This window comes from Epinephelus moara, chromosome 7, assembly GCF_006386435.1.
Source record: "Epinephelus moara isolate mb chromosome 7, YSFRI_EMoa_1.0, whole genome shotgun sequence".
NCBI classification, from domain to species: domain Eukaryota; kingdom Metazoa; phylum Chordata; class Actinopteri; order Perciformes; family Serranidae; genus Epinephelus; species Epinephelus moara.
In genome coordinates, this window is record NC_065512.1 from 13,910,532 (window position 1) to 13,929,543 (window position 19,012).

Consider the following 19,012-nt stretch of genomic DNA (forward strand, 5'->3'; position numbering starts at 1 on the left):
CTAACACACTGTCCACCTCAGAGATAATAGGGGGTCTGTGTGTCTCCGTCTGTCTTTGAATAAATGGGTTCTTGACCTGAAAAACATTGAATTAGCAAGCTAACTGAACTAACCGCCGCAAGCTGTCTAACAGAAAACTGTCCCACCCTGTGTTGCTCTTCATTTCAGTCCTCTCCTTCAGTGCTCACTAGTAAAAGTTAGTCTCATTTTGGAACAAGCTTTGCCCAATTGCCGTATCACCCTTAAAAAAATTTTTTGTCCACAATTTTTGTGGCTTCCTCTTGGTTGTGTGCTGCTAACAGTCTGCTACCTGGTTGCTACCTTTTTATAAAGGCCCGACATCACCTGAGCACTGCTATTGGCTGCAGGCTACACACCCAAAAATGTTCCGAACACAGCAAAATAAGAGGAAAATATGAAAATACAGGCAGAGGGCAGGGTCTCTGCAGATAAATACACTGCCACGCACTCATAGTGAGTCATAAGTGATGGTTGAGAAGGATTACTTTGTGGGTTTTTTCGCTGATGTCAGGAAAATTCTGAATAGTATACCTTTAAGAAACACAAGATCTGTCTTCTTTTATTCATTCTGTGTTCAACACGCTGCATATATATGATTTAATAAGTGTTTTTATCTCTCTTTTGGTCAGCAATGTGACATGGAACAGCTTGGCCATCCCAGACACCCATTGTTCCCCTGATGGGGAGGGCTACCAGTGTCCTCATGGCTTCAAATGCGTGGACCTGGAGGAGCTGGGCCTCAGCCGACAGGAGCTCGGTTACAGTGGCTTCAATGAGCTAGGTATAAGCTACACACACACACGTACACATGTCACTGTTATTCTCACTTCTAAATGCACAGTGTATTCTGTGAAGCAATGTAGAAGAAAGACCCAGTGTGAGAAAGTGGGAACTAAAGCGATGCTTAAAGCAGCTCTGGCGTGAAGCTGTGCCATTCAGCAGCATCCTGCATTCTTATCAGCTGAACGGTGCTCAAATCCAGTGTCAGTGCACAGTGCAATGCCCCTAATCTTTAGATAGGCGTGAAGGAGAGTGAGAGCTTCACAGTAAACACTACTTTAATTTAGACATTACAGACTGGAACATGGCACAGTCAATGCAATTCACAGCCTAAATGTATTGATCCATCAACACACTATATAAATGTTAATGTAGCTTATAGTGTGAAGCTTTAGTGCATTGTAGACTGAGTTTATTATCATGGACAATTTTAGAATGGTTCTCACTTCCTAAAAGTTTATGAGAATGAGATGTAGTGTTTGTATTCACAGCCATGCACAACCATTCATAAAAATACTGTAACTCTGGTGTGTCAGTAACTGTTAAAGAATTATTTCATTGCTGGAAAGATTTTCATAAAACTGTGCAGTAGAAATATGCAAATACTTTTGACATTGGTGCTACATAACTGGAGGAAACATAGAAAAGGGCTGTGGTATTCTCTTTTGCTCCAGAGGTATAAAACCTACAACAACTAGGATGCACTGTGCAGCACTGCACATGCTCCCACTGTAGGGTGACATAATGCGAGCTTATCCGTTTTTTCACAGGAAACAATATTTATTCAGTAAAACGGTGAGCTAAAATATGTTTCTGGGAACATTTTAGCTGAGTAATAGGCAACACAGTAACAGAATCTTGGTTCATATCAGCACTAATGAATGATCCCAGTATTTTCAGCCTCTGTTTTTACAATACAAAAACAATATGGTACCCACTTTTAGACCACAAATTCTCAAATTACAGCCAAACAGTGCACTAAAATATTTTTCTTTTTTAGTAGAACTTAATTTTTAATTAGTTTTGATCAACAACAGTGCAGTGTATACATTTTTACAGCTGTTAATATAACATTTGTGCACTTTATATTCAGAACTTACATAAACATAAGAAGAAAACAGCAGAGACATCTACTGCAACGTGTTTATAGCCAAACCCATTGATTGGAAAAGGTAAATTTAAATAGAAAAAATAAAAAATAAAAATAATGAAAAATAATAGTGATAATTGTCCTCTCCACATTTTACAGGTACAAAACTTGCCATACAGACAATGCTATATTATGTATGGATGTGATATGTGCACGGGGGTAATATAAAGTAAAAATTTAGCAGAGCCCTACTACTGACAAACCTCAACGTACTAATAAAGCCATGATGGGACTCCATTGTTTAGTAAAGGTGGAGATTTGGAACCTTAATGAGTATGAAAATGTTTTCCATCTGATAGAGGTCCCAGACTTTTTGTAAGATATGTTTCTGAAGACATTTTAGGCAAGAAATGGGTGATACAGTAACAGAATCTTGGCTCATATTTGATCGTGGCTGCCTAGTTTGGTCTGAGTTTGATTGTGAGACAGACAGAGGGGCGTGTCTCTCTCTCGTCTAACTTCTGTACTCTTTGTGTCTGTGGTGGTGGGTATATAAAATGTGGAAGTGCAATTTGTTTTTTGAGCAGCAGACCTAGAACCGGCAAATGTGTGTTTGCTGGTAAGATAGAGGAAAGTTTACCACACCTCATTTACACATACTACCTGCATTGTCATGATACAGAGCTGGTTGAAAATCAGACAAGTGTCCCTTTAGGATGAAAAGCTCCAAACAATGATATATGAGGTGCTTGAATTGGGAGATTCTGACTGTTGTTACTGGTGTGCCAGCTGTGTGTCAGTTACACTTGACTGCTGGCAACTTTACTGTACTTTACAGGTAACAATAAAATAACACAGGGTGGTGTTTCTTCCCTGGATAAATCATCTTTGGCGCGGTGTTAAAAGTACAGGCATTTAATTTGCAGAAAACGCAGAAATCGGCCAAGAGTTTCATTAAGTAGTTTGGCCAGCTCAGAGAATTTATGTTAATTAGCTACATCTGAGTAAATTTATCGGCGATAAAAAGGCATGCACTATGGATAATTCCATCAGATTTTTCAGAATTCAAGGTCTTGTCATTATTAAGAAGGGAGTCATGAGGATACCGAGGTGCTGTGTTTTCCCTCCTGTAAGCTGTCAGGATGTTCTTTTCATTATACAGCAACACAAGGTATTGTCTTTTTGAAAGGCTTAGTCTGAGGGGAGCCGTGATAATTGGTGTGAAGCTCACAGACATCACATTGTTAAACAAAAAGACCGATACTGACACTTGTTTCAATAACAATCTCTGCTTTCTCTTCTGACTGTACATGTCTCTGACTCCTGTGTCTGTCTTTGTTTAGGTACCAGTATCTTCACCGTGTATGAGGCTGCCTCCCAGGAGGGCTGGGTGTTCCTTATGTACAGAGCCATTGACAGTTTCCCTCGCTGGCGCTCCTACTTCTACTTTATAACGCTCATTTTCTTCTTGGCATGGCTTGTCAAGGTTAGAGCCAGTCTCTCTCTCTCTTGAGTGTTCTTCTCACAATGCTTTCACCTCCCATGGCATGGCAGCCGAGGATAGCCGAACACCAAAGGGTTTCGGTTAATTGACATAACCTAATCTTTCACCTACAGACATAACGATTTCCCCTTGTTAGTAGAATGTTCTCCGGCTAATGAGAGAATGAAAATCATATCACAGATGGTGATAGGAAGTCAAGAGACAGACCTGCACCTGGTCATTTATTTTTAATTGTCACAACATTTCTTTCTCTCCCAGTGTCTCACTCTATCTGTCTTTCTCTTTTACAGAATGTGTTCATTGCTGTCATCATCGAGACATTTGCTGAGATAAGAGTGCAATTTCAGCAGATGTGGGGGTCAAGGAGCAGCACCACCTCCACCGCTACAACACAGGTACAGCTATCACACTCACAGAAACACAACCTAACAAAGTAGTGCTGCATTAAAACAACTTTATGTGGCGACTAAATCTGACCTGATTCCAAAAACTTCCTGAACACCTGCTTTCTTTGCTGGTCATCTCAGTTTGGAGTGCAGAAAAATCTGTCCATTCATCAGACTTCAGCTCATCAAAGTTGCATGATTTCGGAAGAATCAAAGGAAGGAACACAAACACATTTTGACAGGAGGGGCTTTCTTAAGGGTTACAAGACTGCACGGTCATCAATAAAATGCCTTCACTTACATCAAAATTGGCAGCCTAAGGGTGCTGCAGACGTGTGTTTTGGTGGTAGTGGTGGAGAGTGTCCGCTGTGGTGGCTTCAGGATGGCATCACTATCTTTTGATGATTCTGCTGGCTTCATCAGCCCATTACCACCAGCTGAGTTTGAAACATTGGGGATGAGAGTCAGCACCTCCCAGTCTGAGGCCATGGTATCCTGCCTGTAAATGATGGATTGCCTTGCTTTGGTTGGAAGCAAGTGACTCACTCCGGTGTCTCAGGATTTTGGGAGACACAGGGTTTTGTTTACAATTAAGGGTAAGATAGAGGGTAGGTTATCAAAGATGTAAGTGGCCGAAATGAGTTGGTCCCCTAGAGGGCAGAGTTCTGCATTGGGTCAGGTATCTGTGGAAAAAAGTTTGTATTTTCTCATAATTTTATTTGCCGGGTTGTGTTCTGAGTGAAACAAACAACATGGGATTCAAACTACAGGTGTTGGATGATAAATATAACAAGAAAAATATAAATAATAGTTATTTGATTTCATGTTATAACATCTTAATCCTTTGACTGCTGGATTTGTGTGTCGGCACTGTCTTCTGCGTCACCTGGAGTATGAGAGCTCCTTCAATCATGTGTTTTACTAACAACCACATTAACTGTAAAGATGTGCTGCTCAATGTTACGAGAATATGCAAAAAAATTAATTTAAATTGTATTACCCGGCACAGTGGTGCACTGGTTAGCATTGTCGTCTCAAAACAAGAGGGTTCCTGGTTTGAACCCCGGGGCGGGGAGACCTTCTGTGCGAAGTTTGCATGTTCTCCCTGTGTCAGCGTGGGTTTCCTCCAGGTACTCCAGCTTCCTCCCACAGTCCAAAGACATGCAGGTTAATTGGTGACTCTAAATTGTCCGTAGGTGTGAATGTGAGTGTGAATGGTTGTCTGTCTGTATGTGTCAGCCCTGTGATAGTCTGGTGACCTGTCCAGGGTGAACCCTGCCTCTCACCCAATGTCAGCTAGGATAGGCTCCTGCCCCCCCACGACCCCTAACAGGATAAGTGGTAATTGAAAATTAACGAATGCATTTTCCAAATTACCGTGATTTTAAAATACAATGTCTTAGATTGAGTTGAGTATTGATGCTTTGACAAAAGAAAATACAACATCATCATACCCAAAATCTAAGATGATATCTAGTCCATATAATATTGATATATTGCTCAGCCCTAGTTGGACCTTTGGAAAGAGCTTGGAGAGGAGTAACTTCTCCTTGGTGTTAAAAGAAACCTTTTTAGGTAGTTTGGGGCATTCAATTAGGTTCCAAGATACATAACTTTGGAGGTAGTCTGGGCACGTCTAACAGAAAGAGGACCCAGGGGCAGGTCACGGTGGTTCCCAACTGGTCCAGCCACAGGGTCCAGATTTCTCCTTTGTCATCAGTTCAAGGTTCACACAGTTTAATATAGTCAGCATCATACTTGCGTTTGGCCATGTGGTCAAGCTAGTTTTCTGTCTCTGTCAAGTTGCTATCTATTAGTCACTCACTCTACAGCAGAAAACTACACTCCAAAATAAAAGCTCTGTGCCAGAAATTCAATTTACTTCAAAATGAAGTCTGGTTTTTACAAACTTGACATGTCCAGTCCATTCAGAATGGACCTGCAACCCACTTTTGGACTACTGCCCACCAACTGGGAACCACTGGTCTAGAACATACCAGAGGATATGGCTGGGGCGAAGTTACTTCACTTCAAAAATGTATTAAATGTAAATTTAATGAAGACTTTACATCAGTTTGTCTGCATTATTCTTAAGGTGCTGACCTTGAAACACAACATCCTGGCTTTGATCTGGCTGTATTGCATATCTCTCCCTTATTTCCTGTCATCTCTCCATGATTGGGATCTAATAAAGGCTCAAAATGCCCCCAGAAATAATTTGATGCAACAAGATATTTAAGGTGGTTGGGTTGTTAATAAATCAACTTGAACCACAAAATGAGGGATAACCCTAAAGATTAAGTAAGCAACTTGCATTTTAGTTTGTACTGATGTTTTCTTGTCCAATATGTTTATTGAAAAACAAGTTACAGGATTGTTACTTCAAAAGGTGCTTTGTGCTCATATTTTCCTACAGTTTATTTGTATCACTACTTATAAATTGTCATGAGATCAGACCGTAGACGGATATATACACTAGACAGAGATGACAAGGAATGCTGACAGACTTTATTGCCTGAATAGACATTCACTGTCATAAAGAAGTGATTTGGGTGAGAGGAAAGCAATAACAATAAAATGGGTTGACAGTTTTTGGAGGTTTATTCTATATGTCAGTAGATCTCTTACTATTATTCTGTCCAGGCAGCATTCATTTGTGTTAGTGATTAACTTTGGCTTGACATTTTTGAGTTTAAACATTCAGCTGTGTTACAAATGTCCTTTCAGGTATAATACGGGCTTGATTAATGTTTATTTTTTCTTGACTAAACAGGCATTTGATTGCCTCTTCCACGCTTACAGTGACTACTCTGCGTTGACGAAGAGGGTTGGGAGGCGGGTTTGAAGCAGAGAAAATTGAGATGGAGAGAGAGAGAGAAAAAGTACTTTGTAAAATGTATGATTTATGATTACGTTACAGTTGAAAACTGGGAAGATAAGGGGGCAGAAAATTGAAGATGTTATTGGTTCCACAGCTGAATTCACAGAGAATATATAACACCACGTAAGGTGTTATATGGCAGCAGCCAATTAAAACACTAATAAATACATCAATAAATAATGAACGTGGTGGGTGGATGCATGGATCTGCATCTGCAGATTTTCTTGTTACTTGCAAAGAAAAGCCATCATTGGTTTGTCATTGAAGCACATCTGAAGTTTTACATTTGGATTCGATTCGATCCAAATTCGCTTTTAAACATTTGACATTTATTCATAATGGAGTTGGCCCGACGAACGCAGAACTGATTTCAGTGCTGTTATTTATTATTTATTAAAATGATGCATCTTGGAAAGTCATTAAACCAAAACCCCTGTTACTTCAATCATGATGGAAAACAGGCTGGTGCCACTGGCATGCATATACAGCTATGACCTTGAAAACAATTAGCCTTTCTTTCCATTATCAAAATTAATTGTAATCACATCGTCATGCCCCAATCTTTATCTTCGAGGGGGAAAAACTAATTAGCTGTGGTATAACACTTAACTGTCAATCACAGAGGCTGAGACAATATGCTTCCTTCCTCGTGCTCCCTGGAGAGAAAGGCTGGTGTAAGGTGTCCCTAGGAGATACAACCCATGCCACAACCCCCATTCCTTGACTTCTCTACACTGTCTCCAGATTATTGAGGCTTTTAATAGAGATTAGGCTTTAGAGCCTTACTACGCTGATAAAAAGACAATGGATAAACCCACTTTTGTTTCACTGGATCAGGCTTTTTGTCCTATATTTCGGTGAGTGAAGTTGTAATTAAGGGTGGAACTTAAAGTTGAATTACACTGAAGTCTTCTTTGGCTCGTCTGAAGTTGAATGATATCAACCCTGTGTGTTTCACATCAAGATTGGAGATAGTATTCTCTTTGCCATGTTATATTAAAAGCAAGATGATAAAAGCCATGGTTTGGGAAACCTGGTCTTGCTAGAATGTGATAAAATGTGAAGCCGATGTGACAGGTATGAGACAAACTGAAACAGAGGGGGAAAGGTAAAATATGCGATTACAGAGTAGAATGATAAATGAGGCAGAGTGGTTGAAGGATTTGCAAGCAGCAGCTCTTTATATTGGCTCTATGATGCAAGTGGAAGTTTAGTTGATTCAGAAACTTCAACTGCCTTCAAATTTTACTTAGTTCGCAGTCGCATTGTATGACATTGTCACCATTTGTCAATTGAATTCAAAAGAACATTTATACAAAAAAGGTTCTGGCTTGTGGCTCCTACCAACCCATTTCCCAAATAGAGCATTGATATCGGACTAAAATCTAGATCATGCAAAGTTCAAGTGTTCAGTTCAGTGTACTTTTAGCCACTGTAGTGGCATGTGGGTCTGTTGAATGGTCCTCCATGTTGGTTCAGGCTGAAATATCTAAACAAAGTTAGATAGACATGCCTTTTGCTCAAACATTCATGGACCCCAGAGAATGAATTGAGAATGAACACCTTTGGTAACCTGCTGACTATTTTTCTTGAGCCTTTGACAAGTAAAGTTTTTACTTACTCTATGAAATATTACCAATTATTACTGCACAGATTGGCACACAGTTTTTAACAGACATTCATGGCCCCAGGGGATTAATCTTATTAACTTTGGTAACCCGCTGACTATTTTTCTAGCACCACAGGCAGGTCGAAGTTTTTACTTACCCTGTTAAATATCTCAACATATATTGTACGGATTGGCACACAACTTTGAACAAACATTTGTGGTTCCCAGAAGATGAATTGTTATCACTTGGGTGATCCACTGACTTTACCTCTAGTGCCCCTATAAGGCTGGCATGTTGTTTTCAGTGAAATGTCTAAACAACTGTTGGATGGATTACCATGATATTTAGCCCCGTTTCCACCAAACACTTTCAGTATGGTACCTTTGGAACCAAAAGTAACCCTTCAGACATGGTTCCTAGACACTAGCATTTCCACTGCAAACAGTACCCTTAAATGTGGGCGGCGTTGTTGTCACTCACTGCTCCGTCCAGCACTCACTGTATTTCCTCCTTCACCAGTCTGTACCTTGGTGATCGTCCACAGAACGAGGCTGCATGCTGACATTTTCAGAACAAAATAGAACAGGCTGCAGTGAGAGTCTCTCTCCATGGGATATTTGAAAATAGCAGCTTTGTGCATTTAGTCCTTCTCAGGCAAGCTCAGGGGTTTAGTGTTGCTGGAGCCCTCCTTCTCAGGCAAGCTCAGGGGTTTAGTGTTGCTGGAGCCCACAGGAACGACGTTCTGCAACACTTTTTTTTTTCTGCGAGTGAGGATTGGGATATATATGCAGTCCCAGTCAAAATTATTATATATAAATGCTTGAAGATCCACTCACTACTAAAAGTGTACGTCATATAAAAACTAAAGTAATGGCCAAAATTTAAGGTGTGCTGATGGTTTTACATTGTCAAATCATGCAAAGTCAAGTCTAGTTATTTTTTCTCAGACTCCAGCTGCTGTGAGAGGCAGCAAAACATCCTTTCATTATATAGTTAAGGTTCATTAATAAAACTCTCCACAGTATGAACAGTGGTTACATGAGCCTCAAAACCAGCCACAACTCAGCCCTGAGCAGAGTGACCGTCCTCAATTGACCAATCAACAGACTGCAGTGTTCACAGCTCCACCTTTTAGTACCAGATCTGTGTGCTAGGTACCCCAAACGAGATTGGGATGGTACAGAACGGTTCCATTGGTACCATCCACAGCTTTTCACAATGGAAACGGAAAGTGTACTGATCTGAACTGAACTGCACTGTACTGCCTGGTGGAAACAGGGCATCTGTCAGGTCCAAATTTGAATTCATCTAATGCTTTAGTTTTGACTTAATACCTGCAAAATTAATGACATTCCCATCAGCCTCAGCTGTACTTTGTGTTTTGTGCCCATTAGCATGCTACCATGCCAAGCTAAGATGCTGAAGATTGCAAACGTTTGGCTTTATCTGCAAAACATGTCAGCATTGTCATTTTAAACATGTTACTATGCAGACATTGACATTCAGCTTATTGCACCGCTGTGCTGTGGACTGTTTTTTCTTTTTCTACATAATAACTGTTGTTACAATATTAGTACACGGCAATTACTGTATGGTTTTATAGTTGAGAGGATGAATGAAATATTGTGGTTATGGCAACACAGCTGCTGTTATAGCATGGTTAAGGGAAAATTTGGCCTGTCAGAAACAATGACATCTAAGTCTTTGTGGGGTTACGGCAGCCTTAGACAACTAACTGAAACCAACACTTTAAGTCACTCTTCTGCCGAGTTAACTCTTGGTTGAGTACGTAAGGTGAATGACATGGCATTTTGGAAGCACTTGTGATTATAGTGTTTATTAGGTAGTTGTTGCCTTCATTTTTCAGAGGAATTATTGATATTTATGAGGGAGCCAGCTGTCTTGTGAGTTTGAAAGTCTCTGCTGTGATACTGGTTTGTTTGTTTCTGCTGTTAGCTCCTTAGGCCTGCATACTGTATTTAGCAGCTATCACACTGTTTTGGTGGGGGTATGAATCTGTGTGTGTGTGATGCCTTCAGCTTCTTTTTGTGGCCACAGATGTTTTATGAAGATGTAGCCAAAGGGTAGATGTGTGTGCTTGAGTTTTGTCCAGTGCTTCGGTGTCCAGCAGTTTTTTTTTGGTGTGTGTTCTTCCTCTCATGTGCTGTCCTTGTGCCACAGATGTTCCATGAAGACGCTGCTGGGGGGTGGCAGCTTGTAGCAGTGGACGTCAACAAACCACATGGCCGAGCGCCTGCCTGCCTCCAGGTAAACACACCACATAATTAATATGCTGCTGAAGCTGCTGGTGTAAAGTGTTTCTCTCGCACACATAAACATGCATAATTCATTTCATGTGAAAGGTGACACCTTAACATACAGCATTTTAAACTTACCTGAACTAGAGAAGCAGAGCTGTGTGTGCTACACCTTCTGTTGTTATTTAAATGTCTCTCTTGATGTAGAAACGCTTTGTATTAATAGAGAATCAGTAAACCTCATCCATTTAACAAGTGCCACAGACACACGCAGTATCACCTCATTGTTTTCGCATTTGTCTGTGTCTTCAATGGCCGTGTCAAACGACTAAATGATGGGATTTTAAATGAGGGGAGGCTCATGTTTGATGTGTAGAGCTTCACTAATGATGTTGCTCCGGTGATAGATGAGTTTTAAATGACGTCTACATGATGGACGCCACTGTTGCCTCGTGGTCGGTGTGATCCAAATGGTTTGGGCTTTAAAGATAAGCTGAAAGCAGCGGGCGTCGCCTGCAGCTGGCCCACTGTTGATAGCAGTACGGTGTTAAAGGCTGGGCCCTTGCTGTGCGATACTGCCAATAGAGTCTACGGCTATGAGAGGGAGGATAGCTGTCAACAAACCCTCATGGTGAAAATACTATTCTGGAGCTAAGCTTGAAGGAAGCGCACACACACACAAACAGAAATGAAAATAGAGAAATGTGGGGTAGAGAAGAAGGGAAGAAACGAGAAAAGAAAGAACGTGAAATATGCAGTATTCCCATTAAAGCAACACGTCCCCCAGAGCCTCATCATCAGTTGGAGGAAAGATTTAGATAACCAGAGGGATAAACACGGCTGACTTCCCTCTGAGCCCTGTGCTCCATTACAAGGAACACCCAAAGGCTGCTTCATCTGCCTCATTCACTCAAACTGAAATAGCTAGTACTGTCATCCTGTGCCAACAACAAGACCACGAAGGGTTAACTGACACAGGGAGGCCATGTTTGGACCAGCAACACTGTGTCAAAAAAACCTTCCATTTCAGTGAAACTGCTGCTTTGGAAAAGTGGGGGCCCCAACACAGAGGGCTCCCCCAGCACAACGAAGGGCTTAAAGGCAAAAAAGTTTAACCTGGCTTAACTTTTGCATCAACACAACAACATCGAGGTATATGTTACATCACAGTTTAAGAGCAGATTCCTGGTGGATTACTTTGTAATGTAAATTATATAATTCTGCTGTTTACCTTGCAATATCGTGTACGACAAAGGATTGCTGCCATGACAACTTTCAAGAATAATATCTGCAAAAATAAACACTATGCTGTGTTTTGGTGCATTTGAACACATGGAGTATGATTCAAACTATAGTTTTTTAGTTTAGTGCAGTGGTTCCCAACTGGTCCAGCCAGGGGGTCCAGATTTCTCCTTAGTCAGTAGTTCGACATCCACATAGTTGAATAAAGTCAGCGTCATACTTGCATTTGGCCATTTCGTCGAGCTAGTTTGCTGTCTCTGTTAAGTAGCTGTTTGTTACTCACTCACTCTACAGCAGGAAACGGCACTTCAAAATTAAAGCTCTGTGCCAGAAATTCACAGTACTTTAAGATGAAGTGTTTTTTTACAAATGTGACACATTGGCGAGTCACTTGCGGTCCATTCAGAATAGACATGCGACCCACATTTGGACTGCAACCCACCAGTCGGGAACCATTGGTTTAGTTGATATGACAAATTTTGAATGTAGTAGTAAGAAAGTACAGACATATAAGACACTGTCAGGGATAACACAACAAAGTCCACAAGTTATTTTCATCATGGTCAAGGACGTTCCATCAGTTCTTTCACTTCACAACAAGATGGAGACAGCTGTTCAATGTCCAAAGTCCAAACACACGGCACACAACTTGCCGCATCCCAACACAACAACCCACCCACAACTAAATATGCCAATAAAACAAACGTAACAATACACATAGGTACATTCTTAAGAAATTGGATTTCAATATGCAAAATGATCATGACCTTATTTGAGATGCTATCAAGCAGTCTCTGTTTGAACATTTTCATAAAGGCTTGTGGGTTCTGCACCTCCTTCATTGCAAGAGGCAGTTTGTTCCACTCTGTAGCACCAGCATAGATAAAAGAAATTTTACCCATCATGGTTTTGAATTTGTAAAAGTTTAGGTTTGCCACTGTCGCTCTGGTGTTGTGACAAACTTCTTCTAACTAATAAAAGTAATTGTCAAGGTAACTAAGGGCTCTGCAATTTAAAATCCTATGGACTATATTAACTCAGGCATGACGTGCTCTATCCTCAACTGAGAGCCATTAGAACTGAAATAACTGAGACCTGCCCACATGACTGCTGTTATCCAGCTCAAGCACTACTCTCACCAAATTGTTTTGTGCCACTTGAAGTTTCTGTTTCAAGGCTTTATTAAAGCTCTAATACAATGAACTAACACCATAGTCCAAGTGACAATGGAATAAGCAAGAGGACAAGCTTTAGGGATTCCCTATCCAGTATTCTAGCCATCTAGCTCTGGTATTTACTTTACCTTACCCAAAATCTTCAAGGCCATGGACGCTCCCCCTAAGTTACCATCAAGAATACAGCCCAGGTAGCTAACAAAAGCTTTAATGTAAAGATTCCCCCTCTGTCTTAATTTCAAATCCGTATTCCTTGCTTAAGATACTGCCGCCCGAAGCTTATTGCATTTTCACGGCCAATGCAATAAGCTTTGGGGCGGCAGTAGCTCAGTCCATAGGGGCTTGGCTTTGGAACCGGGGGGGGTTTCTGGTCAAGTCCCTATACTGTTCCAACGGCCCCGCAACCTATGGTCATCCAAAGCCATCACTACGGCCATCAAGCTACGCCTGTATATGTCAGTGGTCATTCCAACAGTGACCTACACCTGCGAGACGTGGATGAGGACTGCCAGCATTACCAACATCTTGAGGATCTCATGGCGAGACCACATCACCATCGATGAGGTGATGAGAAGGGCAGGGGTGGCGCTACTGTCTGACATGGTCTCTGACAGGAGAAGAAGAATGGCTGGACACGTACTCCGACTGCCAAGAGAGAGACCAGCGAGTTTGGCAATGGACTGGGTGCCTGAGGGCGGCAAGAGGAATAGAGGGAGGCCAAAGAAGACGTGGAGACTGGCGTTTAAGGAAGACCTAAGCGAGATGGGTGTCAGCTGGCATGGTGCAAGGAGGGTCGCCAGGGACCGGAGCAAATGGAAGGGACTCGTCACCCAGTGTTCCAATAGGAACGGGAGGAACTAAGTCTAAGCAAGTCCCTATACAGACAAAGTATGGAGCATAGGCTGTTGGCTAGAGAGGTGCCAGTTTGCCTCTTGGGCACTGCCAAGGTGCCCTGGAGCACGGCATTGGCATCCAACCCCCAACTGCTCAGGGTGCCTGTCCAAGGCAGCCCCCTTGATCTGACGTCTGTCCATTTAATGCATGTATAGGTCCTGTTTGGGCATATGTGTATATCTTCCTTTTCTTCTTCTTCTTCTTAACCTAGGCTTTGAACCATAGACTCAGTCTTGCCCAGGTGTAGTAGAATCTTTTGCCTGATAGCTGGTTCTTTAGTCTCTATCTAATCAACTAGTATTTCCTGTATTCTACCTTTACCTTTATGGGTACTTCTCACTACTACCTGTAGCAATACACCCACGCCAATGCAGACTCTTGCATTATTTTAACACAGTGCTATTTTAAGTCTGAACACCACCTTAGGATGCAGACTTTGTGGGACCGATGTCCTGTGAGACAGAGCGAGTTGCACAGTGTTTTAGTGGGTCAGAGTGCAGAACAACTCACACCTCCATCACATGGAGCGTTTCAGCTCTGGGCAATGGCCCAGAAATTGTGATCGATGTCTCCTGTCAAAGCGAGCCTGACACATAAAAAGCACCATAGAAAGAGAGAAATATAGAAGGGGATAATTATATTATCATCCGTTCCTCATATTAATATCAGGGGAGCATATTTAATAGTAGGACCGGTGTTACACAAGACCTTTATGGGAATACACTGCCAGTGATACAAGGTTACAGAGTGGGAGAGAGGTAAATGAAAAAACAGAATAACGAATGAGGCAGAGGTTAAAAGATTTCTCAGTGGATACGTTTACATGCACTCTAACATTTTACTATTATTGTACGACTATGACTATATTCTAAATTTGATGTGGGTCATGTACACATATTCCATCAGGATACTCCAAATTAGGCCTTTATCTGAATGTAGCATTTTCCCTAAAGACGTGGGAAATGCTGATATTTCTCAGGTTTTTATAGCATTCGTTGGATGTGTATAAGGTGCATCCTGTTGGGGTTTTTGCCACAGTTTTACGATACACGGCATCTTGCCTGTTTATGGTCAGCTCTATGCATTGTCATGGTTATGTTGTATACAAACTGAATAGCCCACAGTTTATAAGCTGTAAAGTGTAGAGATGCATGTGCAAAAGAAAAGCCCACATTTCTGGTCAGAAGAAGAAACAGACCTACCTTTAAAAACTATGAAAGACTTGGAGATCAACAGGATTTTGGAGGTGTAAATTTCATAAAGCTGACCTTTACAAGAAGATCATTAAAGGAATAAAAGAAGAAGGCTGTGTTTCCATGGTCAAACAAGTCTGGAAAACTGTAGACAAATCCTGGCACAAGCAACATCCATTCCATTTTTCTTCATTTTGATGTGATAAACGACATGTTAGGGCTTGTTAATCACAGTATGCATGGCTGCATGTAAACCGAAATATTAGTGGAATATTCATTTTCATTAGCCATGTCAGCAGCTTAGCAGGAATGTTGCCTTTTTCAGAATAAGGGCAAAAAAGTGAATATTTTGTGCATGTAAATGTAGTCAGTGTTAGAGGAAAGCAGTAGTAGTAGCCACATTCATTCACCATGGCTCTAGACAGCCTGTATTTGTCAGACATTGCAGTCAAGCACCTACATCCTGGAAACCACAATTGTGTGAAGACACTGATAGCAATGTTCTGCTAGTAGTGGAAGGTTTCACAAGCCACAAATCTATTCTTTTCTCTACTGATACAATATTTATGTAGATGATACCATAACTTACATAATATATGTTACTGATGTTCTTCATAGTCCACCACAGTAGCCCACTAAGATCCTCCTTAAAATGTGCCTGCATTGATTTATATGACATCCAAAGGAATTAGCACAATGCCTGATCATATGAGGGATCTCGCAATTTCCAATTTTTTACTCTGCTTTTCATCTGCTATGTAGTGCCACTTCACAAGTGCAGCCTTGAACCCACCTTTTTAAACCCAACTTCTTTCATCCATTACAAGTGGGTTTCTTTTGTAAATTTAAATTGATATTCCACACAAAGTCTGTTCTTGTAGAGTTCATTTTATTCCGGTGTAGAGTACAGTACTCACCCTCTTGAGGCTTTAAACGTTGCTGTGCTAAGTTGAAAGTTCCCCTCTTCACAGATAATGTGATCAGCTTGCATTCATGTGTTTAACAGTGAATTCCAAAGAAAAGTTTTCATGACTGAAAACCTTGCATACATTACCTGGTTTGTTAATATGCGCTTACCTTCGTTGTGAGTGTTCACTGTAAGCAGGAGGAGCATCTTAACGCATGAGCTACAAATAGGAGCAGTGTGTATTGTGATATATTTGATTAATATGGTAAGAATGTGAGTATTTGCAACAGAATGAACGGACAGATGGACAGTGAAGTACCAGATTGTGCTACAAAAAGTTTCCATGATGGTTTAAATATTTTCTCATCATTGAAAATAATTGGAATCCACACTTATATTCAACCTGACCACAAGAGCTGGTCTTCGTTAAGGATGATGTGACTTATTAACAACCACCTTTCAAGTTTACAGATGATTAGGCTCTAAAATCCAGATTATGGTGAAAAATGTCACTTCAAAGTACCGTTGTTATTTAAATTTCTGCCTACTAGAGCATTCAAAATGTCAAGCATAAAAGAAAATAACAATCAAGTTGTGTAAAAGTTGAATAGTACTGAGATTGACTTTGACATGCATCATGCCCTGCTTAAATTCAAAAATCACCCATTGTTTTCAGTTGCCAGTCACACGCTGACAGCGTTTTGTAGCATGTCAAGCCATTTAACCATTCCGGGAATGTTTTGGTTTTCTGATGGTGTCAGGAGACCACAAGATCTAACCCAGCTGTTCAAACCAAACCACAAAGGTCTCTTTACAGAGAGGATATGCCTGCTGTGCTCCAGGTGTGTGTGACAAAGATTGGTCACACTAATATAACTACAACAAAGGCGAGTTAATAGCAAATTCCTGGTGGATAAACATTGATGAAATGTGGTAACCAATTTTTCTCGTCAAGCGACAAAGCTATTTAACTAACAGCCATGATAGAAGTAATCAATATGCATGCTGCGCAGGGTGCAGGACGAGGATGAAGACAAAGACACAAAGATGGATAATACTGATAGACAGTTAAATAGTGGACAGCCTACATGGGTTATCGGAAAAATCTATGAAAGTCGAGGTCAAGAAATTAGTCAAACAGTGCTGGGAATTGGTATTCTAAAACTGGCGCTGGATTCACTTGAAGAAAAAATACAGACAATTAGCCAGAGCTGGGTGATATGGAGAAAATCAAATATCACCAAATACCTCAATATCGATGATGAAGAAGACTTTGCATTGCATCGAGGTGCCTCCGTGTCACTTACGTCTGCTAGGTGGGATGATGGGTGTGGTGGGATGCACTATTAACAGGGTAGAACCTAGAATGAAGTTTTAATAAGTTGCTGACATGAGAAATGGAGCATTTTTAAGCAATAAAGCACAGCTCAGACCAAAGATTCGTGATGAGATGAAACCATTTTAGAACCTTGCAGAGAAGAGTTGCAGCGGTGTGAACTGGCCGGTCTGGGCTCGACTCAAGTCGGCTGATGTTGTCACCTGCAACTCAGGTGATCAAATCGCCAGCAGCTGAATACAGTCCATCTGATGCTGGTTTTGTTTCTAGTTGTCGCTGTTTCATCACTACTACAAATACAACTGTAGCCAGTATCTCACTGTCACTATCCTCATTCATATTTTAAGAAGCTACAAATTATATTCAGCCACAAAATAAGCCTGAAAAGCTGGAAATCGGAACTGAGATACACAGAGTTGTTGCATAGAGATGATACACCGTCTCATCTAGTTGCATTGGTGTGAACCAGCAGGTTTTTAGAACATTGCTTAATGGCGCATTACAAGTAGTTGCCTGTTTTAAAGCATCTCATCGTGAATCTTTGATCTGAACTGGGCTTATGACTGAGGCATCAGCAGGAGGAATGAGAAACCTGTGGGAACCTGACACTCAGTGCTGTGAGCAGCAAGCATTTTGCTAATTTGGCTACAGATAAACTAGAGGTCATTACATATCAGTATATTTCACTGGTGGCCATTAAGTGGATCATTTCTCCAAGATAAGCAAAGTGAGGAGAAGTAACACTGAGACACACCGACAACACTGAGTTTGTCTGTAATTTTTTCTTCTCTGGTAGACGTAAGGTGCTAAAATGATCCCTTGACATGCTGAAATCTACTGTTTTATCTAGCTAAAAGCATTTTGGGTGGCTACGACTTAGGGGTAGAGCAGACTGTCCACTAATCGGAAGATTGGGGGTTTGATCCCCGGCTCCTTTAGCTCGCATGTCAAGGTGTCCTTGGGCAAGATACTGGACTCAAAATTGCTCCTGATGGCTGTTCAATTGGTGTGTGAGTGGGTGTGAATGGTTACTGAGTAGCATGTGGCACCTTGTAGCCTTGTGAATGAGTGACATATAGTGTTGAAGCCCTTTGAGTGTTTGGAAGACTAGAAAAGCGCTATACAAGTGCAGTCCATTTACCATTTACCATTTCAGCCCTTGGTTGCATATTGTGGCGCCGATTGTTTTCCCCTCTGGTAGGTGAGGTTTTCAGAGTGTGACTAATTGCGCTCTGTCTCAGTACCAGAAATTGTTGGATTGGTTGGATACAAGCAAAAGGACATGGTCCATGGGCAGTGGAGGATAAGGTGGCTTTACAATTCGCGCATTAAAACAGCTGGATGGAAACAGTGTACCACAGGGACTCTGTTTGTGTGTGAGCATTAGAAGATAATGCTGTGGAGAGTTGTGTGCTCCCGTGTCTCTATGTATATGTGTAGGTTTAGCACAGAATTGGTTCTGTTGTCATTTTTTCAGCAATTTCTGTCCTTTGATGTTTATATAGAGGGTGTGGGAAGGCATGTCACAGCACGTTGGTATAATTTTCAATAAATGATGGATATCCCTGCTCTCTTTCTTGCCAAACACCTTATTTCATTGCTTTTTCACCCATATCAGAAGGGAGCAGTGCTCGCTGAGTAGACAGGTAGAGTGAAGGCAGGCAGTGCAGATCCAGCCTGCAGGGCCATCTGCGAGTGCCGAGGAAGTGAAGTGTGAGTTTCTGTTCTGCTCTGC

The 19,012-nt window shown here is 41.3% G+C and overlaps 1 protein-coding gene across 4 annotated transcripts in view; it reads left to right on the forward strand.

Moving 5' to 3' along the window:
* The window catches only part of nalcn (sodium leak channel, non-selective), a 110,967-nt gene that overhangs the window by 19,714 nt on the left and 72,241 nt on the right, over positions 1 to 19,012 (forward strand). For all 4 annotated transcript variants that reach the window (XM_050049054.1, XM_050049057.1, XM_050049055.1 and 1 more), the window contains 4 exons: positions 651 to 802; positions 3,235 to 3,377; positions 3,686 to 3,790; positions 10,454 to 10,540. In XM_050049054.1, the coding sequence (XP_049905011.1) occupies positions 651 to 802; positions 3,235 to 3,377; positions 3,686 to 3,790; positions 10,454 to 10,540 (487 nt within the window). The remainder of the gene's footprint in view (positions 1 to 650; positions 803 to 3,234; positions 3,378 to 3,685; positions 3,791 to 10,453; positions 10,541 to 19,012) is intronic.